At 43.7% G+C, this 24,083-nt stretch overlaps 2 protein-coding genes across 3 annotated transcripts; one reads left to right on the plus strand and one right to left on the minus strand.

The window, feature by feature from the left end:
- Positions 1-6,652: 6,652 nt before the first annotated feature.
- LOC107194462 (transcriptional coactivator YAP1) lies at positions 6,653-19,080 on the minus strand. 2 transcript variants are annotated; one of them, XM_015584088.1, is made up of 6 exons: positions 18,165-19,080; positions 7,767-7,990; positions 7,479-7,663; positions 7,209-7,395; positions 6,981-7,066; positions 6,653-6,884 (listed from the first exon to the last, which is right to left on the minus strand). In XM_015584088.1, exons 1-6 carry the CDS (start codon positions 18,797-18,799, stop codon positions 6,789-6,791), a joined length of 1,413 nt encoding a protein of 470 aa, XP_015439574.1. In that variant the 5' UTR covers positions 18,800-19,080; the 3' UTR covers positions 6,653-6,788. The 2 variants fall into 2 exon arrangements, with proteins under 2 accessions (XP_015439574.1, XP_015439575.1); XM_015584089.1 differs by having other exon boundaries at positions 6,815-6,884; positions 7,192-7,395.
- A 1,558-nt stretch (positions 19,081-20,638) lies between these two features.
- LOC107194468 (serine/threonine-protein kinase 3) lies at positions 20,639-23,866 on the plus strand. Its single transcript, XM_015584094.1, has 10 exons — positions 20,639-20,803; positions 21,326-21,406; positions 21,527-21,707; positions 21,790-22,017; positions 22,083-22,401; positions 22,482-22,615; positions 22,699-22,861; positions 22,934-23,025; positions 23,104-23,301; positions 23,471-23,866. Exons 1-10 carry the CDS (start codon positions 20,790-20,792, stop codon positions 23,627-23,629), a joined length of 1,569 nt encoding a protein of 522 aa, XP_015439580.1. The 5' UTR covers positions 20,639-20,789; the 3' UTR covers positions 23,630-23,866.
- Positions 23,867-24,083: the final 217 nt, after the last annotated feature.

Here is a 24,083-nt window from a genome sequence, read left to right on the forward strand (position 1 = left end):
TCTATTCTTCCGATTTAATATTCACTTCAAGGAACTGTGACCGAAATGTTGATTTACCTGAGACGAAAGTATCATATAATGAAGGCGAGCTGGTAGGCGATGTATCGTTTATAAATGTCAAGGATCTGAATGTGTGCCTGGGAGAAACGCGGGGGAACGAGAACCCGGTCGAAAGACTGTCTCCTCCACTATTTTTTTTCCTCTCCATTCTCCGTAGAGACCGCAGCTTTTCGCAGATCACCGCCTGGGAGCCAGCAACGCGATCCTGGGATGTCCTTTAAATGGAAAAACTCGACAATGGAATTGTACCGTGGCCTATTAAGAATACGTTTTAATGCACTGCATCCGGGTGTCTCGCCCCTGTACACGGTGACGGGAGAAACGTCACGTAAAAAAAGAGGAAAGACCCTCCCGGCGCAAATCAAATCCGCATCGGTCATAACGATCGATCGATCCGCAACGTCATCCGCTGATCCGACGAGAACACTCGTCGCCGGCAACATATGGACGATCCCCTAACGAGCGGCACGTTTTTCCAAAAAATCGTAGGATCGCATCGTTCCACTTAAAAATGCATTTTACAGCCTGCTCCTCCTTCCAGCCATTATTAATGATTCGACCGTTCGAACGATCCTTCCTCGTTTGGATAAGTAAACACGCGGACTATTAAAAGTTCAATTTAAATCAACCATATGGCGTGTGGTTTTCGTACTGCAAAATAAATAAGTGTAAACAATTACTTCTGATACAGGTTGATAGAGAATTCCTCTACGGGTGTTTTGATACAGAGGGGAATTTAAAAGGGTGAAAGTGATTCGAACGGGGGGCGATTGTAAAGCCCTCTTTCCTGAATGGATCACCTGTTGCGGATAGGGAAGTTTTAATTTTTTTTTACCGGCACGATCGATCTCGTGTTACAACCCGCTTACACAATAGGCATCAACCTGTTGAGAGAAGGGGAGTTTTTTTTGGGCTGTATTAGACGCGGTGCGCCATAGGGGAAGGGTGTGTGTTTGTGGAGTCATTTTTTTTTCCATCGAGTTTTTACGACGAACAAAAAACCACCCTGTATCGGATCGCCGAGCTGCAAGTGGGGTTACCTGCATAGCGTGAGAAATGGGGGAAGATCATTGATTTATCCTTTTTATCGTATCACGGTGAACAGTTTCGATGCTCCATGGTACTCAACATAAAAATGTATCACGGTCGTGTGTAACATTATGTTGTAATAATAAATGGAATGGACATTTACCGTCATCCTGGAAGCATAAAGTTTTTCGTTTTCCTTATAAACAGATTCCTCTAAGTCCGTCCCAACGCTTACGTTGTTTTTGCTGCCGTCGCCGCTTAATGTTTTTCCGTCAACTAAAAAACATTCGAAAATAATATTTTTTTCTCACGTTCGAACCCAATCGCCGTCGGTTGCAAAAAGTGTGCGGCGTTTTTACTTACGACTAGCACGGAAGGCACTCGGATTATCCGTATTTCTTGCGTCGCGCGAGCAACCCTTTAAGGGCACTTAAAAAACTGCGGGCACAGACAATCCAAGACCCTGAATACTTTCTTTTGCTGAAAGGGTGGGCGAAGAAAGGGTTGAAAAAGCCCAGGTATCCAGTCGCTAATCTCTGTCCGACCCACGCGGACGCTTTTTTACCCGGTTACACTCGACAGGGGACCGTTTCCTGTTTACGAGCCCGATGGACACGGATTTAACGCGACTAGCAGCTTCATCCCTGAAGAAAAAAAACACAGAGCCGAAATTCACGCGCGCGTTAAGCCACAGGCCCGCTTCGTTATTCGTCTGAAAGAAAGGAACACGGTTTTTCTGATCGCAATGCTGGGTAAAGTTCGTTCACACATTCAAATCATTTTGAGCACAATTGATTTGTGTATTCACATGTACACAAGCAAATCGTTAAGTCTAAAAGTTGAGAAAATTAATATTGTGGGAAAAATTTAATTTATTAATTTTCAGCAATGTTTTTCATTTTAAGAAAATATACAGTACACTGCTGAATCAAACACCACTAGCCACAAAATGTGACGACAATGCAAAAAATTAAAATAACTCTGCAAGGTAGACTGAACGTGTAATGTACAAGTGAGTTTGCGCTCATTATCTGAATCTGTAAATGGACCTTTACAGAATAAAATCTTTTACAATGGATTGGTATAAAAGTATCCACGGACATAGGAATATTTGATTAATTGAATATCATCGATAACAGTTTGAAGAAAAAAAAACGGACCTTACGGTAAACAAATATCTTAGAGAAACGGTATTCAGAGTAATTGTCCGCTCGTACGAGGGAGAAATACATAAATAGAAGGCAACGGTTGGAATGATCGACCGCATTTGGAAGAAACCATAAAAATACCCGTGAAGCGTGCGGGAGCCGACGGGGGTCCAGACGGATCGTAGCCACCCTCGCAAACTGCTGCCTTTTTCCTTCCCCATCCACGAAGCAATCCCACCCCTTGCCAAATCAGAAATCTGCCGCTTCCATCTCGTTCCGGCAGCGATGGCTGATGGTCGATCCGAGCCATCGTGGAAAAAGGAACGCGCACTACCGGACAACATTATGTGCTTTTCCTCCTGTATCGATCGATCATTCCGGACTACGAAACGCAACAAAAACGGATGCCCAACAATAATGGCGGATAGCAAATGCGAGAACAAATACAGAGGAAACATAATTGAGATGCTGAGGCATGTTACGATTTACGAAAATCCTAAATCATGAAAACGAAAAGGTTTGGTACAATTGTTAATGACACTAATGTTGGCGTTAACAGAAAAACAAATACAGTAAAACTTTTTGAGTAGTGATCGAAAAACAAAGAATAAACAGAAAGATTATTTCACAGATCGAGATGATAGTAATGCAATAAACTTAATAAACGAAAGGAATAAAGGTTGTCAGAGGACGCAAGATGTAAGATTTGCCAAAGCAAACGGATGGATCGGAGTGTAAATGTCGTTCAGGAAGTGAAAATAAAAACTGAATGACATCGCTTGTCAATACGTAAGTAAACAATATATTTATCATTATCGTTATTACTAAGGCACTTGTTACCGATATAAAAATGTACGTCACAAATTATTGCCAATGAGCATATTTAAATACTGATATTAACCAACTAATTGCTTCTCGTAGTTATAATCTCAGATATTATGGATGCGTCACCTAAGGGGAGTCCGACAACATTTTCTTTATTACTTTGTTTCTGTAATCGACTGATTATTTAACAAACGCTTTCGCACTTCGCAAAAGAATTGTTCCCCGCGTTAATTAGAAGGCACTTTGCAAGAGGTTCTCTTACCACCTCACGATGCTCCCCCCGTCCCTGAACGTAAAAACTAAATTGAGTTTAGACTAAAAGCAAGATACGGTGTATGGTAATATTAATATTATCGTTAACTAGCAATTAAAATAATACATTAAATGTATTTGACCTGACATGCCTGGAAGCTATCGCATCGTACGCGACCTGAACAATTAATTCGCAAGTGCACCCGATGATCTCGTGATCCTCGTTAAACGACGGTAACTCTCGTGGATCGCGTTCGAAGATCCATCACGGTTTTTTTGTTGTTGTTGTACAGTTGATACTCTGATCTCGAACACGACGAACAAAAAACATTGTAGACACTGGTGTATATGATAAAGAAATAAAAAATTTTGTGCCCCTCGACATAATTAACCACATAAAATTTTTTCGCTCGAACTTGAACACTCGTACGCGTCTTAAAAAAACAGCTTAATATTTAACGCCGAACATTTCAATTTCACGTGCCACGAGCGTCTCGTCGTCTGCACTTATTTATTATTCCGATAACTCTTCGCGTTTTATATCATTACAATACTATTTAATACTATAGAAATGTTTCGTGCACGGTAAATTGTTCAAGAAAAATAGCGACGCTTGTAGCACGAGGAACAATGTTCACGTTATTAACATTTTGCTTGTACGCGACGTATCACGACAATGTTGTAAAACGCTCGCGGCTTACGTTAACTTACGGTTCATCGTTGGTAAAATATATAACAAGTCAGGTCTACCGTGTTTCGTGTTGGCACATGTAACTATACAGCGATCGCTTTCCAAGTCTCAGTCGAATAATACAGATAGTAACACAAAATATCGAATGAATATTACATGATCGTGTTATTATTTCATTAAAAAGTAAAAAGAAAGAGGTCGAATGTTTGGTACCCGCACGGCTAACGTTCCAACAGAAAAGGCTCGAACCAAGCGTGCGAATAACTTATTATACGAGAGTCTGACTTGCGTCTCCGGAGCTTTTCCTTGCTGCGGGAAAAAACGGGAGAGCTTTTCTCAGCGGTTCAACGATTATATACCCTTTTTTTCTTTGTATTAATCAACGAAATTACATAATTCTCGATAAACGGCCTCGGTGGGCAGACGTAACTACGACGATTCAATAACAATCAAAATTTGACGATCAACAAATAAACTTCAACAAGATAATGGCTTTGATCGTTCAGAAAAATAAAATCGTTTCTCCCTTTTTCGTTTCTCTGGATAAAAAATGAAATTTGAAAGCGTGGAACAGATCAGTCGGATAAAATTCATGATTGCGCGATTGTTATCACTGGTACCACTTATCAATCGTTATCGCCGCCTTTTTTTTTTCAGACCAACGAAAGAAGTTACGTCAACCTCCGTTTCTTTTTTGTTATTTTACGACGTATGTATACACTTAAGCTGCCATGTAACTAAAAAATATATATGCGTACGCACGTTGTCTCTGTTTTTACCGAGTCGATTTGATTGTTCGGTAATTAAACCATTACACTATATACGTTGTTTCACGCGAAACAGACAAGTACAAGATTAACGGCCTCTTTTTTCCTTTTCGTACGTTCCCGTCCCCCAAAAGGTGGAGCAAACGAACAACGCGAGAGAAAAAAAAACCCTTAAGGCTAAAGGTATTTAAAGATAATCTATAAATATCATATACTCTCCTTTTGTAATCTCCATTATATAACTGTATGTAGTATAAAACTTATGAGAATTTTACAATCTAACAGTGTTTTCAAAATACCAATATAACTGCAATTCGTAACAAGTATAGACTTTATATATAAAAAAAATATATATATTCATTTTGTGTTCCCCTCTTCGAAGTATTTAAAAGGGTCTAAAAAACGTGTTTGCCTATTTTAACAATTACCACATGTTCACATAAACATCTCGTATGGACGGTTATTGCTTTGAAAGAATGACGATAATTACATATAATAAATATCGTCGTTATAAATCGATTGCAAAGAAAAGGCACTTCGTTTAAGCATATATCGCTTGTAAAATAGTCTGAGCATTATTGACACTCGATTGCAGTGTATATGTATATGTATATGTATATGCATATATATACATATATATGTATATACTTTGGACACGCGATTCGAAGAAATCTGTTTCGAATCTGAATCATACACGTAACACGATTTGCTCCGTATGCCAACTTCAAAATATAGACAAGTGTCCGTGCGTTAAAAATGCTTCGATACTTTTAGACATTGCTCCTCGCCGTTGTTTTCGTAAACATCATATAAAGATCACTGCTATATGAATCGATGAATATCAAATAAAATATCGTTTATCGAACATCATACCATCTTCCTACTCTCTTTCTCAACGCGGATCATTTCTTCGTAAATAATTGCACTTATTTTGCGTTTCGTTTCACGATCGAAATCCCGTGAACACATCAGGTATGGTGTTTTCTCTTTTTCCTTTTTAAAATTTAAATCACACGCGAGATCTATGATCGTTATAATCTGATATGTCATGATATCAGATTTCCATTTGTAAACCAACGTGATATAAATATAATTAACCAACAATTTACTTGTCTACTCGTAACTATCGGGAAGTATATCGAGCTTTCCTCGCTCACCGCGCTTCCCTCCTTTATCAATGACCGAGCGCTCGCGCATATTTTAAATATTATTATCAAAATATTCAGTCCTCTCTCTGTCTCCCCCTCGCGTACATTGCTTCAATATAGAAATACAAACTTATATACAAAATGTTCGGGGAGAAATGCACTCGTACACACATACAAACATACAAACATACAAACATACTCTAACAGTAAGAGAGAAAGAGAAAGACCCGAATACGATTCTTTACATATACACGATGTCCCAAAAACCTCGAAGTTCTATAGAAAAAAGAAAATCACACCCCTTTATTCGATTCCAAGAGCATCCATTATTCTACGTAACGAGAGGTAGAAATGGTAACAAAACTGTAGAGTTTCAAACGAAGCCTCAGCGGTAATTGCGGCCTGCTCAAAATTCTTAACGACCTCCTCCAGGAAGACTCAACAAGCTTGCCATGAACACTAGATTTCAAGGCTTCGAACTTTACCATTTATACCAGGTTTGGAACCCAATAAGAAGCACGATTCAACGAGTCAGCGTCAATATTTCTGGGACACCCTGTGAATGTTTCTGTATACACGTCTCTGTATACATGTACAAGTTGAGCACAGCACGTTGTAATTAAGGCTCCTTTCTACTTAAACATTTAAAACTTTTTCCCCCGTTCACGTGCGTTTTTCTTTTAACCGTTTCTTTTTTTTTTTTTTTTTTTTTTTTTTTTGTTTCTATTGTATGGAATAGTCGTTACTTTACTGGTGTGATCCTCTAGAATCCTTCCATTCAGTTTAGACGTATTGAAATTGCAATTTTTTGTTTCGAGTCGATTTCATAAGTTGCTTGCCTGTCATAGACAATTCTCATCACCGCACACTACAGCCACGTCAGCACGTTTTCAGGTTTCGTCGTATTGGGATTTATGAGCGATTGCACGTCGTCCAGAATATCGCTACTGAAGTCTTCGCTCAACTGCAAAGAGAATTGAAGGTGTGACATACAACGTTACATTCGCGACCGTCCCGCGAGTGTTTTCTGTGTGTACAGTTATTTGATGTTAATAAGCACCTGTAACGATGGGACGAGATCATCGGTCGAGTCGATGTTATCGCTCAGAGTAGAAAGGTCTGGTGTCTCCATGGGTGCGCCTCCATCTACAAGAGAAAAAAGAAACAAGTGTGTCTTTTAGTATTAGTACCGTTACGAAACGAGTCTGAAACTGATGGAAAAACAACCGTTGTCTTTCGATCAGTGCTTTCTTTACGATATATTTCTACACCTGCGAGGATATCTCACCGCTTGTACCATCCATGTTGTCGTCAATGTTCGCGAGGAAGTCTTCCGGCGTGTGAGGAAGGGAGTAAGCAGAACCAAGACCCAGTCCACTGTCCGCGCTTTCTTGGCGCGCGTGTTGCTCGTTGATCCCCGATAAGAACGGATCCATGGCAGCATCGGTGGTGCTCTGTCGAAGCATCAACTCTTGCTGTCGGAAACGAAACGATCTCTCATTAATCGTGACCATCGAAACCACGAAAGATTAGGGGACAAAACACCAAATCTACAGACCTGGCGCATGATTTCCTGTTGCCGTTGCTTGAGACGTTCCCGTTCCATTTGTAGCGATTGGAGACGAAGCTTCTGTTGACACGCCTGCAACGTTTGATTGCTCTGAATACCACCACCTGTGGGTTGCTGTAGCCAGTTCTGCGGCAGCATGGCGCCTGATGTTGGGGCCCTTTGAAGATGTGTAGCTGAAAGAATCATATCACCCGTGAATACAGATTTATAAAACCCAAAACAGAAGACTCCCAATCGGGCATAGTCAACGATTCCAAAGCAACGTGTGAAACTTACGTATTCTCGGGTCGAACCACGAGGTGGTGCGCGTCTGATGATTAATGAAGTAGATCTCTCCTTCGGGGGTACGGGCCTGTTCCCATCCGTCCGGCAACGGGCCCAGGGAATTGGTGGCGGCGCTGGTTGTTTTTCCATTGTCGACGGCAGCGGCTACGGCCGCCACGTTCGCGGCGGCCGCTGTTTTTCGCGGATCCTCCCATGTCGTGGTCCGCGTCAGGTGGCTGGAAAATAAAATTATAACACGGCTCAGACGTGTGCGTACATGCGTGCGCGCGCTATTTTGTGCGTATATACGTGCGGCCCCCGTACAGAAACTGAATACGCCACGGGCGCGTACAGTTATCCACATATAGTAGGCGCATTCTAAAAATAGTTCCATTCAAAAGACGATGCGAAGGAGTAACAGCGGGCGCCTAGCGGTGTAATCGTCGTCGTCGTCGTCGTCTTCGTCGTCTTCGTCGTCGTCGTCGACGGCGGCCACGTACGTTTTCAGAGCCACCAGACCGTCCGAATAAAACGCGTATATTTCACCGATTTCCCGTGGGCCGAGGATCAGTACAGAGAATTTTCTAGGCCCCGCAACTGGATGTGTTCCACGACGTGTCGGGACAACTCCACGATTGAGAAATTTTCCCGCGAATAATTCCATCCGCGCCTACTCGTTTCTTCGGGGAAACGATATTTCTCGGTCTTATTTATTTGTTCGTCGGATTTGTTTCGAAACGTCGCGAGAAATAAAGATCCACGGGACGCGGGAGGCCCGAAGAGGTCGTCTTGTATTTTAAAAGCTCTTCGAAGAAACAAATTGCGGGCGACGTTATATCATACGTGTGGGATATATGCGGGGAATAGCGATAATTACTAGAAGCTTTACTCAATTCCACCGCAGAATACGTAGAAAATATAGTTTGGTAATTCTCAGGTATTCGAGGTACCATCGTGATTCATCGCCGATCGCTAGCTTCGATCGTCGTTGCGGCTGCGAGGAGATCCCCCGGCGTTAATTAAATCCCCCAAAGCAAACGTGTCCCGCGCGCGGCGGCGGCCCGAAGATGAAGTCGTTTCGAATCCGAAACGGCTTTAGTTGCACGAAAACACTACGTTTCTCGGTCTCGACAAAAATAGCGGCTAATGGCTGGTGATTGCCGATCCCCCCGGTCGTCTTACTTCGTTCGTTCGTTCTCTCTCGTTGTCGCGGGTTCGTCGGTGCCCGTGTGCGCCCGTGTGTCTTCCCCTCTGTCCCTATATAACGTATTTACCTTACTCGCGTGTCATTTTTCAGGTCGGGAGGAAGTGGAAAACACTACACCCGACCGAGCGTGCAACGACCGGCTCTCTCTCTCTCTCTTTCTCCACGTCGCCTCTTATTTACCTTCGTTGAAACGAATACCTTTGCGAACCGGCTACCTTGCCTGACTCCAAAGAAATTTTAGACACCCCGTGAAACATACGGCGCATAACGCGACAACGATCGCAAATTTTCCGACTGGACGAGATCGACCAGATGCCACTGACGACGAATCGTTGCATCCAGTTTTTCTTTCTTTTAATTTTTTTTTTAATGACTTTCCAGTTTCAGGGGTTTCATATCGTGATTCAACGATCTTAACGAAGCGGATTTCGCGGGTGATCATCTCGAGACAAGGGAATCGAACGAATCTCTTCCGTGTATGTACGGCGTATTTACAATCTCTTCCGTATCGAGCGTAACGAAACAGCCTTTGTACACGTTCAGGGATACGCAATGGAAACTGTAATCGTACGGAAAGTATTCCGAAAGAAAATCGTTTTCAACGAAGCTCGAAATGATTTGCCACGGTGTTACGCGTTTCGCCGAAACTCTGTCGCTCGTTTGTATTCCGTGCACGGATGACTTAATACGCGTCTCATTTAAGTCATCGACGAGGACGCAAACAACTTCTCTAAATCGCTGCGTATCGTGACGCGGACTCCGTTCACGGTGTGTTCCCGTACGTGACACAAATCTTCTTACCCCTGGTTAATAATACCAACGGAACAGAACCGTTTGACGTAGTTTTAACATTAAGAGCATTATCCGATCGGACTGTGCTAAGCCCCGCGAGCGTTTTCCAAGATCCGCGAGCGACGATTCGAACAACGGGCACGTATTGCCTTTCGTCGATCGCCAGGATAACGGGTGTGTTTACGTTCGCTTATCGATCACCGGCATGATTTTCGAGCTTGGTCCCAACAGGTTTCGGTGCGCGTCCTGTTGACCACAAGCCTAGCTTACGAAACCCTTTGTGCTAGATCCCTTTCAAAGTTTCGATCAAAGCGTTACTTCCTTTTCCCTACGTAACAAACGATTCTTTATTACCTAAATATTCGCCTACGAAACTGAGGCAATCACAAACAATCTTTTTTTCTGTGGTTCAAAGATCCTGGTAACATTAATCGCAAGCGAGTAGATGGCTCGTGTGTTGCTACGAACCCAGCTTCTCCACTTCTGCGTGTACACACGAGCTGCTGGGAAATCCTCGCGCGTGGAGAGAGAGAGAGGCATGGATATCTGGGTGGAAGGAAATTGAAAATCTATCCCAAGGGGATGCGTGAGATCGGTGGGCATAGCAGAATACAGAACGGGCGGTGTGTTCCAAAAGCTACATGTCGCGAGTCTCTCCGGGAGCGGTTGGATGCGTTCCAAGAGAGTCGAGTCGAGGCGGAGAGAACTACTACGAGAGACGGTAGGCAGAGAGAGGCAAGGGTAGAAGGAAAAGAAACGAGGAAAAGAGGGAGAGGTAAGCAAGCAGGCAGGCAGGCAGGCAGGCAGGCTAGCAGGCAAGCAGGCGAACAGAAGAGGCAACCAGGCAGCCAAGCAGGCAGCTCGAGAGCATTGGAGAATTACAAGAGGGTTTCTGTGTGGCGCACGGCATACGGACTACGATGTATTTTTACTCCGGACATCACGGCGCCGGACAACTCGTAAATAGACACTCTCGCACCGACGCTCTCTTTCGCCTGCCTACTCTTCTCTCCCGGCGTCGTGGTCGTCTTCGTCTTCTTCGTCGTCGTCTTCGTCGTCGTGGTTGTCGTGGTCGTCGATTCGCCTCCCTCTGGCACCCTTCTCTCCCTCGAAAACCTATCTACTTCGAGAGACCGAGACGACAAGCGGGCGCGTCGCCCTCCGACTTCTATCGCCGAAACGCACGAGTACCGTTAACACGATCTTTTAATGGCCTACGATCAACGCCGCTAAACGCCACGAGCCACGGATCCCCGGACGCTCGATCCTAGACACCGTGAGCGGGAACCTTCTTCTGTTCCGTCGAGATTTCTACGGTTCGAAGGCCAAAGAACGTCTGATATATGGCCGATTAGCTACGATTCCCGTCGTGGTTTTCGATATGTAATTCTTCCCTATTTCCCAATTTTTATCCTTGACAATCCATGAGAATTGGTCTCCCATTGTCCTCGATCCAAAACGGAGTCACGAACCAGCAGGTATATCGATCGGAAATATTTACTTGGAAATACGCGGGAGTCGAGATGAAGTTCGCCCCCGCCACGAGAATATCGACATCAAAGATGCGACATGGATGATATTTATGGAACTCCTCGGAACCGCCTAAACGCCAGGCAAAATTCAAAGTTAAACGCGACTTGGCGCCACCGAGCCAATTCCTACCCGGAAATCCGTTTCTTTTTTATATCTGTACGAGATCTATGAGTAACGTCGGCGAAGGTCGAAGCGAAAAACGACGGATCCGTTGGGCGATCGAGAAAATTCAGTTCGGTAGGTAAGAAAACGATTGCATCCCTTCGAAAACCCTTCGATCGAGTCAGATCGTGGAACGAACTCTCCGGTCAGTATCTGAACGTCGTTGATCCGCTAATCGTAAAGTCGAAGGCGAGGCGAGTCGAGGACACACACGGCTGCCTTGAACTTTCGATACATTCGTGGTATTCCCGGAGATTTGTCCTCCTATCTGGCATTCTGACGCGTTCGTCGCCAAAGACTGCCTACTCGTCCCGCGTACAGGTGTGTCGGGGTCTTTAGCCTCCGGTAGTGGCGGTGGTAAAAACCGCCGATCCCTCGGCCGATAGAGAGACGCATTGTAATACTTTACAGGGAAGAAGGAGTACGAGCGACCCGACACGATCGACGCGTCTAGAAAACGTCCATCAGCGCCTAGGCTACTCGGAACTAGTTGATTCCGTCGTTAACACGGTTACTTTTTGCCCAAGCCATCGGAAGTGATCCAGTTCAGTCGAATATATTTGTTCACCTCTCTACCCGAATCGCGAAAACTCCGAGCAACGTCACCAGACGACGAACGTACTTCTCTAACCGCGTCCGTAGATGAACGTGAGCTACCGGTAAAATAAAGTCTGCCGTGTGCCGTTTATCTCTTGCGTTTTTAGTTCTCCATGCGTCACACGGCTGTTATTTATCGCATCCACCTTTCGTTTATCGAGAAGAACGTCTATCTCTCTCTTTCTTTCGAAACGACCAGCGACTCTCACGATCGTTGTCTTTGAGCGTATTATCGACGGCCGCATAAAAACGTCTATTGAACGTCCTGATTTCCATCGTCGGCGGAGAATCCGCATCGTGTTCGTCGTGGGACGCGTTTTTCGATTTCTCGAGCACAAAATGAATCATAGGACCGAGACCGGGGGGGGGGGGGGGGAGAAAAATAGAGGAAAACGCGTGTTCGCGTTCGCCGATCTGACCCTGAACGTAACAGGATGCCGATGTCGCGCGCGCTCCGCGACTTTCACTGCATTCGAAAACGCATACTAAACGTCCTCGAGATGAATTTACGAGTAAAACGCCTCATACATCCCCACATGCTCGGCTCTATCAGCTATCGGGTAAACGTTCGTTTTTCTTTCCGTTCGGAGGCACGAAACTTTTCCGGCACGATTAATCGCGATACAAACGATCCTCCTTTCGCGATCTTGTCGCTAGGGAAAATGGATCTCAACAAATGCAAGTATGTATCCACATCTCGAGCTTCCGAACGACGCTCGACTCAACACGGAACCGACTCATCCATCTTCTTTACCTCGTCCCGATCCTTGCCAAGTAACCAACGATCGGTGGAATATGACTAACGTGCGTCCGTACGTAATCCAGCCGCGATCATTTCGCGCCAATTTCTCGCGGGGAATCGGATCTACGGTGCGTCCCGTAATGCGCATCATTCGGTGGGTCGCGACAGGAAACAGGAAACCGTTGGGTAACAATCGGAGTATCTTCGAAGGTCAGTTACTCGTGTATCTTAAGGATCTGCTTCCTGTTCACCACGATGATTACACGAGGAACATATAATTTTTTGATCGTGTTCTAGTCACAACTAATAATTAAACATCTGGAAATATTTTTTTTAAACGTCTTTTGAATTAGTCGATTTATTATCAAGGCATGAATCACTTACTTTGCAAATTTTGTAAACCTTATTTATGACGAGTAAACGTTTAAATGAGTAGAAATTGGGACATCTACCTTATTGACTGACGGTGCGCAAACACATCCAGCAGTCACGTACAAAAATATTCGTTAAAAAGCGGCGCCGATCCGGTAGCCGAGTTACAAAGACGGGTCTCGAGCTTTTAGCCGCGAACCTGTCCGCGTGCGATATGTATTCCTCGAACTGTTCCAACGTAACACAAGCCTGTATATCGGGTTCGTTATCTATAAGCTAGCCCAGGGCTATCGCCGTCGTTTTTCTAGGCTTCCAGGAATTTCGTGGTGGTCAGGGAAGTCAGCTGATCCGTGGCTGCCAAAAAAGTTGATCGCAACGGTCCGATAAAGGACAGCCGTATATACACATATATCGTGAATACCACGTAGAAAATGTGACTCTCCGCTCGTGACTAATGTTTCGTCAAACGATACAGTTGACGGAAAACCTTGGACGCATGCTGGCTCTGATCGCGTCTCGTGTGTTCACCTGGCGGGGAAACGTGTTCCCTAGAGCTGCCAAGAGACCTTTCGTCGCGATCGTGCGCCTCTTCGCTGGCTACGATAGGATACGAACATACAATATCGTTGCGAATAACATCGACTTGGTCGTATAGAAATATTCTCCTAATCTTTACGAACGAGCTTAGAGAGACGAAACGGAAGAAACAAAAGGCAGAACCATAGATAGGATAGTTTCCCGAAGAGATTCACGCCTTAAAGTCTCTTCGCGAGTCTTTTCCGTATCACAGCACACGTGTAAACACGGCTTTACGATAGACGAGGCGTCGTCGTCCCTCTTCCGACGAGAAAAGTGGCTCTCTCGCGGAGAGCAGAGACCGACAGCGAGCCGCCACCGCTGTTTACTCGTGCCCCGGCCGATGAAACGTGAATGAAAAGAAGAAAAAAATCGGCGTTTGCGCCCGTTCGCGCGGAGTCACTTTGCTTTCGTCGGAGCACAAGTCGGCTCTCCTCCTCGAGGTGTGTAATATACGTGAACCTAGATAACGGGACCAACGTATAACATTATACGGCGAGGTAACGCGCCAGCGCAGGCGAACCCAGGGATCGAAGAAAAAAAAATAAGAAACACGAATCGTAGGCGATAAAGCCGTCTACTGCGCGCGGGAAAATCGGTGTCGACGAACGATAAGTATCGTTGGCTGGTGTTCTGGATCAAGGACAATAATTTCCATGAAACGCATGTCTTTCGTTACTGCACGAAGATGATTTCGGAAGTAACAAGATTCGGACATTTTCTGTCCAGGTCGATTCGAATGGAATTCAGAGTTGGAACATTCGTGGTGGTAACACCGTCCGAAGAATAGCCCAGTCTAGACGATATTACCCGAACAGACCGTGCAACGGGTCACCTATGTATGCACCGCGAGAGCGCTGTTATGTTCGCTCAGCCGTTTTGCTTCGTTTCTTTTCTTTTCTTTTTTTTCTGCATTTGTTCCCAGGCAGAATATAGAATCTCGACGGGGCAAAAGGCGACGGCGACGCTTCCTAGAAGGATTTCAAAGAGTCAGTTTGTTCGCGGCTCGAATCACGTTTCAATTACGCAAATTAGATTCTAATAAGTCCCGGTTCTGGATAAGATCCAAAAGCTCCGGGGAGACGGCCAGAGGTAATTGGACGAACGGGCGAGAGAAGAGGAATCAGGAGTAAGAAAGAGAGAGAAGACACAGGGGGGGGGGCAGTCATTACCGCATAATACAACACAACCGTGCGCTCGCGGTTGGCTGCACTTCTTTTACAACGAGAGAGCCTCGCTGCCTCGAGAAACTCTCTCGGCCGCCTCACGCCCGTATTACTCATTAGACGCAATAAACACTGGCGGCAGGGGCTGACATGTAGGAAACTTTTCGGGCCTATATGAAAACGTCTGCTTAGTAACCGTTACCCAACTATGTAGATATACTTGGCAACAACATCACCAGCAACAAAATTGGTCCTTCGTTACGTCTTATCTGTACACATCTTACGTATTAAACGAGAATGGTCTTATCAATTGCCGCGCGTTTTATCAAAGATCATTGAACTGGAGCAGAGTTTAGTAGATCGTACGACCCTGCGTTGAGCCGAAGATCCTCCCTTCAGTAGCAAATATCTCTGTCGATCCTTTTGTTCTAATCCCCGAAAAACCAAGTTCTTTAGCCCCCAGCCGATTTCACGACCACGCTATATTTCTTCCATCGAGTATATCGCCCAGAGCGCACAGTGTCCCGACTCTGTTTCCGTCAATCGGGAACGCTATGCGTTTTCTCCTTCCTAGCGGATGATAATTCAACGCGTAGCGGCCGGCAAAACGATCGAACAATATTTACGTTGGATCACACACCGCGAGCAAGATAGTCATAAACTAATCTTAACCGCGAACATGTAACTCGATAAACTCGTCGATGTATACGTGCCCACGAGTACACAATCATTAGACGGGGAGGTGCGGGCGGACGGCGCTCGCTCCTTTCTTTTCGTTTACCTTTTCGCGCAACTTCCTGCAACTGCAAATGAACGGGTGCGGAACCCCGATGCTCTGGATACAAAAACAACGTTTCACGTGGAAAAGTCCGAGCAACGTAACTGCGTGGTCGACGATTTCGAGGATCGTACGCCGCGATCGCGAGGGAATTCGATGGTGCACGCTCTGTACGGTATCTCGTGCGATGTTTGCGTGAATTAATTTAGGAAATTAACTCTGCAGGTTGTACGATCCTGTAATTTACGCCGAGAGATCGAAAGATACCCAAGGCTCCCATTACGTCTTTACGTAACATTTTTCCCAAGTACGTGGTAAAACCGGAAGACGTTCCCGGACAATTCTTACGCGCCTAATTAAATTCCCATTGACGGGAACCCCCTCTCGTTCAGGTTGGAAGAAGGTCAAGGATGCATTATCGTCAAATTACACTTAAACGACATCGCTACCTATCTGCGAGTTTTATGGCTTTCGCGATGCTATCTTGTCCCCGGGTAACGTCCATTCGGGTTTCACGCTACGATTTCGAAGCGTCGCGTGGGACATCCAACGGAGCCAGGCATGAATGAAAACTGAGTCGTCACGACAGCTCGGTCACCGGTCGATTTCCCCTCCCCAAACCCTTCGAGAAATTGTTCTCAAACGAACGATTCGCTGGATAATGAATTTTCCCCTGGCTCGTCTCGCGTTGTTCGTCGATCGATTAACGCGAAGGCAAGTCCAGGGAACGGAAAGATACGAACAAGTACTGTCGGGATGTATCGAAGCTCGGATTCTCACGAAGGGTGAAACGCACAGTTCCTGGTATTCCCGAAAACCAAACCGGCCCCGTGTTCGTTCTCACGATTTTTAACGGCAGGTAGGTTCTCGACGCCACGAGCACAGGATTTGCAGGTGAAACCGAAATGGACGGTTCGAATGGTCCGGCGGCTAAGCTCAGGTAAGTCTTCATGAAAGAAGACGCGTGTGTATAGACGAAGAGAGGAAGCTTCTCGAGTTTTTATCGTCTTCTCTATATGCTGTTCTTCTGGCGTTCACAAATAAAAGAGAAAGAGAGAGAATGAGAAGGAGAAGGACAGGAATACTTGGAAACGCGAAGAACAATAGAGCACGAGACGCACGGGACGAACGGAAGTCCTCGTTCAATCGGCTTTTATAAACGAGCAACAAGACGATGAATATTCGCGAAAGAACTGAATGAACACCAGAACCCCCTACCCACGTATCCCTGGAATACTTGTTATCGTTGGAAACATCAATTATCGGTGATATATCACTACGTGACATCAGCCCGAACGGAAACGTAATCAGGCTATCGCGGTGCAAACAAGTAGAAAGAAACCTGTGTGTACCGTCATTACAATGACTCCGATTCTCTTGTAAATAAAACTCTAAAGCTAATCTGTAAACCCTAAACAAGAACTTGGAACATTGACGGTTTTCCGAGGCCGTTAACGATAATCTAATTTATACGAGTTCAGGGCACTTCGACAAGCTCGAAAACACTTTGAAAAGTATGTATACATATAGGGAACGCGTTGATAAAAATATTTTCTTAACTTTTGTTCGTGTAATATAATCAAAGCGTTGAGAAACGTGAAATCCCTGGTATCCCATACGTAATCACCCCCGTGAGTAGATGGTCGAGGGAAAGGTCCCAGCCGGGTCAAAGACAGGTGGGTGGAAGGAGGAGAGCGCGGAGAGGGAGGCGACAAAGCACACGGGGAGCGTTTCCCACGACAGGTGACACATGGGAATCCTAGTCTCGGCGCAGGTGGATCAGGTTAGACGAGCAGAGAGATGGAAGACGAACGGGGAAGGGACAGGCGGTATCGAGTAGGAGTCCGAAGATCGACAAGGAGAGGCAACGTAGGAGAAAGAGGAGAATAATGGTCGAGAGGGACCAACGATACTCGACTGAGAACAAGTGGGAGGGGGGGAGACACGACCGAGAAATGGAAGAGGAACGGAGAAACGTCGTCCAGTGAGCCGTGCCGGCGATAAAGACTGTGACGGCCTTGAGGTATGTGGGACCCCAACAACACACGGACGCGTCTCATGCGACGACGACGACGACGAAAACGTTCGTCGCGTCGTAAGAGCGTGTCGTGGCTTCTCCGATAAAATGGCTCGCTCGAATCCGGATCGTTTGTTGAACGTATTGGATCGAAGCGTTAAATAATCGGTTAACCGTTAATTGAACGCTCGAAATCATACACCTGTCTTGGAGCGACTTAGAAACGTTATGAGTTTACGTCTCCTATATTCTATGCAACGTCTACGAGTAATGCCGTGGCGAATGAAAGTTCGAATGGTTGTTTCCCAGTAGAAAGATCGGTATGAATCAACAACAATCCCTCGTGTCCTTGTATACATGTTGTATAATGCTGCGAGAGAAACGCGAGAATCGCAAGGAAGCGAATGCAAGAGATACATACAGAATAGAGGCGAAGGTATATAACAAGGAAGAGAATAAGGAACTCACTTGAGAAAGTAGATCTGTCCCTCGGGGGTGCGCGCCTGTTCCCATCCATGCGGCAGGGGACCCAGGTCGTCGACCGTGCTGATGACGTCGTAGCTGCGTTGCTTCTGGTGATGGTGGTGACGCGCGTGTGGCTGGGGCGCGTGCTGAGGTGCTTGCTGAGCAGACGCGTACGTCTGCTGAAGCGAGGCCGGGCTGCTGTGGGCACGAGGATGAGCGACGGTGAGGCCAGCCGCGGCCGCGGCAGCGACTGCAGCCGCAGCCGCACCTGCGGCGTTCGTTCCGCTACCAGCGGTGTTTCCGCTGGTCGGTTGACCAGAGGCCGGCCCGGTACCCTGAGTACCGGTCCCGGGGGCATTTCCGCCAGCACCTGCACCGGCCCCTGGTGCTGTCCCAAACGCCGAATCGGCCGAATTCTCCCGGGAATGCGAGATCGAGGGACTCTTGCTGCCTGTTGACGGTGGATTGAAGAAGGAATCTGGTAGATTACGCATGCGCAGTGGTACTTGCAGCGGACGCTTCGAGTCTGGCTTCAGGACGCTGTCGAATAATGCCTGTAGATCCGATTCAGAGTTCTGATCCATCCTCACTACGAGATTGCTCTTCGACAACTGGTCCACGTCCTGGTTCAGCGCCATTTTGGATCACGCAGTTCGATCTAACGCGCTTACTTCGCGTGCCTGTCTTTCCTTCCCTTCTCGTGTCCTGTTCTACCACTGGGCTACCTTTCGTTTCTTCTTTATTTCCGTCTCTTTCTCTTTCTCTGCCACCTTTCTCTCTTCTATCTATCTATCTCTTGTCCCTTTCCGTCCCGTCCCGTTCCGTTCCTGTCGTTCTCTTTCGCCTGAGCCTGTTCTTGCCTGAACAACCGTTCTCTCCGTCTCTTTCTTTCTCTCACACTCTCCCTGTCTCTCTCTATTATTTACGGTATGCACACCTATTATGTTAGCGCTTTCCTCTACGCGGTGAACAACCAGTCCTCTTCTCTACTGAAGCAATCGTATACACACACCGTCTCTTGCTCTCCTCCGTCACTCCTCGGGCCCTCACACCGAGATGGCTTCTTCTCTGTTCCACCTGTGCGTTTCGCGTGAGACAACAAAACAAGCAGGACAATGCCGCCGTCACCGCTGCCGCCGTCGCTCCGATCCACTACGGACTTCCCTTTATACCGGTGCCCTCGCCCTCAAAGATGCCTTCCGGTCCCTCGACGAGCAACGTCTCCTCCACCGTTCACCGCGATATCGCGCACCAGGAGAAATCGACTCGTTTTGCTAGCCGGCCGTCTAGCAAACGAGTGCTAGCGTTCACCGTGCGTGGACACGCGATTACGTACAGGGCCTAGAAACTCTTGTGTGCCCAATGTTACTCGAACTTCAGCGTCATCTGCTTGTCATGCCTGACACTAAACTACGATGGCGGTACATATGAACACTCGGTATATATTTTCTTTACTCATTCCCGCTTTTATACTTGCCGGAATAAACTATTCGGCATAAAAAATAACGAAAATATAAACTAGACGCAGTAATATACTTTATTACTGAATATAGAGAGTTCTGTCTTAAGATCGAAACGTCGCAATAATTTCTCGCATGAAATCTGAATTTCTGAACTAAGGATTTTTACTGGTTTTACGTACGTAATAACATTCTGTGTTTGGTATTTTGAAGCCTATTCGATAGACGTACATTTCTTGGAATAAACTTTCAAAAAAACGAAAAGTAAGACCATAAGTAACAGAACAATAACAAAACTTATATATAGAATTCTGTGGGACTTCCTCTCTCTAACCGCAAATTTATAACAAACGCTACCATTGAGGTACCAGTTTCAATACATACATTTTTCCTACAGCTGATTTTGCGATGTAGTAATATTTTCCAAGTTTTCTTTGCCAATCACTGCTGTTTTTCATTCGCAACTCATCGACTTTTGATGGAAGAGTACAAGACTGCTTCAGTTCGTTGTAAAATCCAACAACCGCGGATATTGAGGCGATATAAAATTTTCCGACACGTTCGTTACATTAACGGTAACAAAAATACAGAGTTATACTTATATGTTCGGGGAACGTCTTCAAAATTGGCAGATTGTAAGCGATTTATTTTCAGCTGTGTACCATTTGAACCATTTGAACCATTCTGTAATATCATACTTAAAGTGTAGTCTACAATATCGAGTAAACTGTCCTTGGTTGGTCAATGGTCATCTGCATAATCATTGAAAATACGACTGATGTTTTTGCAGTGCACATATACATTCGATGATTTTCTATGGACAGATTTACCGAAACTTACGCGATTGGTTGAATCGAAATAGAAATTCATTTCTATTTTCTGTCTATTTCTACATCCCTTATTTATCCAACACAGAAGGCCTAACGATGACAACCACACGCAGCGATACTGTTTTCAACTTGACCATCTACAATGTTGAACGGTCGATGGTTTTCGATATTTCGGTTGTGTGGTTACTTTAATTTATTGACAAAAATGTAACACTTCTATTTTAAATTGACTATGTTTTTACAACCGGAATGATATCTGTTTTATCCAAGTTAAGTTATTTGTGTAAATATTGAAGGTGTTTTATTCAAGTAAGAATTCGTTCACGCGAAAACCGAAAATGTCTTCGAAGAGGTATTTAATTGTTTTTACTTCGTGTTTTTTAAACTGGCAAAACCTCGCCGACTCACGGACGGGAGAGTTATTTGTAGCTAGAAGGAATCGGCTCGACGATTCGAAGCACGTTTCTTCTGTTAGACGAAACAATTGCACTGTATCGATTCTTTGTTTCTTTGTTAACCTGCACCATCAATTTCGCCACATTATTTATTAAACATGTAGTTACCCTTTTTCGAATAAATTTAAAAAGCATTGAATCTTGGAAACCCTTTCAATTCCTTTTACACCAACCAGAGCTATCTGCTAAGCATACTTAGATGTAATATATTAATGCAAAGTAAAACATTACTATATGTAACTTATACATATATACTACTTCATGAAACTCACCATAAAAATACCTTTCATAACATAATTTCTGTCATGTAAGAGTAAAAAGACTTTATGTAAATACTGCTTTTTATATTATTACATATACAGTGTAGTTATAAATGTTGCATTGTGTTACATTAAATATTTCATGTAATCTATTTCTAGTGAATTAAAAAAGTTGTCAGAGGAAAGTTTAACAAGACAACCAGAAGAAGTCTTTGACATAATATGCAAGTTAGGAGAGGGGTAAGTTATCACATAGGAAAGAAAAATTCATAATCTTCTAAAGGATTCTCAAAAGGATCTTGTTCACAAAAATAAGATATGATAGTACCTATTAAATGATGCAATCTTTTTTTAATGCAGATCCTATGGATCAGTTTATAAAGCTTTGCACAAAGAAAGTGGACAGGTACTTGCTATTAAACAAGTTCCTGTTGATACAGACTTGCAGGAAATAATAAAAGAAATTTCTATCATGCAACAGTGTGATTCTCCATATGTTGTTAAATATTATGGAAGCTACTTTAAAAACACTGATTTATGGGTAATTTAAAACATTGCTATAATAACAAGTACTATCTGTTGATCTAATGTTTGCTTGCAATCATAATGATACAATTTCACAGATTGTAATGGAATATTGTGGAGCTGGATCTGTTAGCGATATTATGAGGTTAAGAAAGAAGACTCTACAAGAAGATGAAATAGCAACAATCTTGTGTGATACCTTGAAAGGTTTAGAGTATCTTCATTTGCGGAGAAAAATACATAGAGATATTAAAGCAGGAAATATCTTGCTCAACAATGAAGGGCATGCAAAACTAGCAGATTTTGGAGTAGCAGGACAGCTAACTGTAAGCCTTGTTATTTTTATAACATCCAAATCAACGAAAAAGCAATTGTGAATATTTTTTTGCAGGATACAATGGCAAAACGTAACACAGTCATAGGAACTCCATTCTGGATGGCTCCAGAAGTTATTCAAGAAATTGGATATGATTGTGTTGCAGACATATGGTCTCTTGGTATAACAGCATTAGAAATGGCAGAAGGAAAGCCACCTTATGGTGACATACATCCAATGAGAGCAATATTTATGATTCCAACTAAACCACCACCTAGCTTTAGAGAACCTGACCAGTGGAGTCCTGAGTTTATTGATTTTGTTAGTGGGTGCCTTGTTAAAAATCCAGAAGAAAGAGCTACTGCCACTGAGCTTTTGAATCACGAATTTATTGGTAAAATCCAGTGAGATGTTTAAATTATTGCATTTTGTACATAATATTATTAAATGATATTATTTAATGTCTTATTGCAGGTAATGCTAAACAACCCAGTATTCTGAGTCAGATGATTGCAGATGCTCATGAAATACGAGAGAAGCAGAGTGCACATCGTGCTCATGTGATCAATAATGTTGCAATAAAAAACCAAAATCAGACTGAAGACTCGGTGTGTGTTTGAACTGGTATCAATAATAAATAACATTGGATATGCATTAATATTCATAATAAATATTTCGTATTCACTGGTAGGATGAAGAAGATTGTAGTGGAACAATGAAACCTTTGCCAGAGGATACAGGAACTTTAGTACCAAGTCATGATCTTCCAGATACAGGGACACTTGTTTCCGCAATGTTGGACTTAGGGACAATGGTTATTAACAGTGACACAGATACTGAAGCAACTATGAAACGTTAGTAAAACTAATTTCTTTCAATAATATAAATAGCTAAAAGGTATAATAGTTAATATAATTTATTTGCAGGTCATAATACAGGGTCAGTTGAATCCGGCAAGAAGTACCGGCCATTATTTTTGGATCACTTTGATAAAAAAGAAGCACCTGAAATAGGAAAGGTAAGATCAATACGTTTTATGTATCTACGTATGTCTTACTTTATATAGAGTGTATGTAATTGATTTGTTAATCTCTAGGGTAATGGACAAATACTTGGAGGAGCTCATAATCCAGATAATGAAAGTAAATTAGAATTACGAAGCCCCACAGAATCTCAAAGGTTTCAAAGTCATCTACAATTACAGCTGAACCAGATTTCTCATCCTGTGCAAGAACAACCACATAATAACATATCGAAGTTTCAGAATGTCTTTACGGAACGCGACTTCGATTTCGTAAGTAACGAACTATTTTAGATACCTAAATAAAAAAAGTTAAAGAATAGTTTAGACAGGTTTCCAGTATTACGCTTTTTTTCTTTTAATTTAAAATCGATCGACATAATGCCACTTTAGGCATCATATAAAAGAAACTTGAATATAGATAAACAACCATCTCCTGCAGCTGAAGTTTCTCTCATACGAGGAACTACAGCAACGAATGGCTAATTTGGACGCAGAGATGGAGCGGGAAATTGACGAGCTAAGAAGAAGGTATCAAACCAAGAGACAACCAATTCTTGACGCTATGGATACCAAACGAAAACGTCAGCAGAACTTCTAACAGTTTGGTTACTTTTTTTATGCAAATAAGTGTGATGACGATAGATAAAGGGTGTACAGTTGTATAAATGAATAGATTTTATTCATCTCGACCTGAATTTCACCAAAGAGAAGATGATTGCCCGATTAAATGTTTACCTAAAAAAAAATGTAATAGCAATTCAAAGTATTTTCCTCTCTTAATGAGTCAATGTCTTCCTCTTTGTGAATCAGATACGAGTAACTAATACTAGCCAATAGCCTCACGTCATCAATGTAAATTATTTTACATAATTTAGGTGAACAATCATTATACTTAATTTTTTTTACATTTATGTTTATCTATGTACTATTAACGCTATTCTTACAGAAATATTATGGAATCCCATTAGCATTCTTTACAAACAAAAGCTGAAAAAAATCGAATGCAATGGGAGCAGAAGAATCAGTATACCATGTTTGCATTTTTTTTTCTT

Source organism: Dufourea novaeangliae, unplaced genomic scaffold (assembly GCF_001272555.1).
Source record: "Dufourea novaeangliae isolate 0120121106 unplaced genomic scaffold, ASM127255v1 scaffold47, whole genome shotgun sequence".
Taxonomy (NCBI): domain Eukaryota; kingdom Metazoa; phylum Arthropoda; class Insecta; order Hymenoptera; family Halictidae; genus Dufourea; species Dufourea novaeangliae.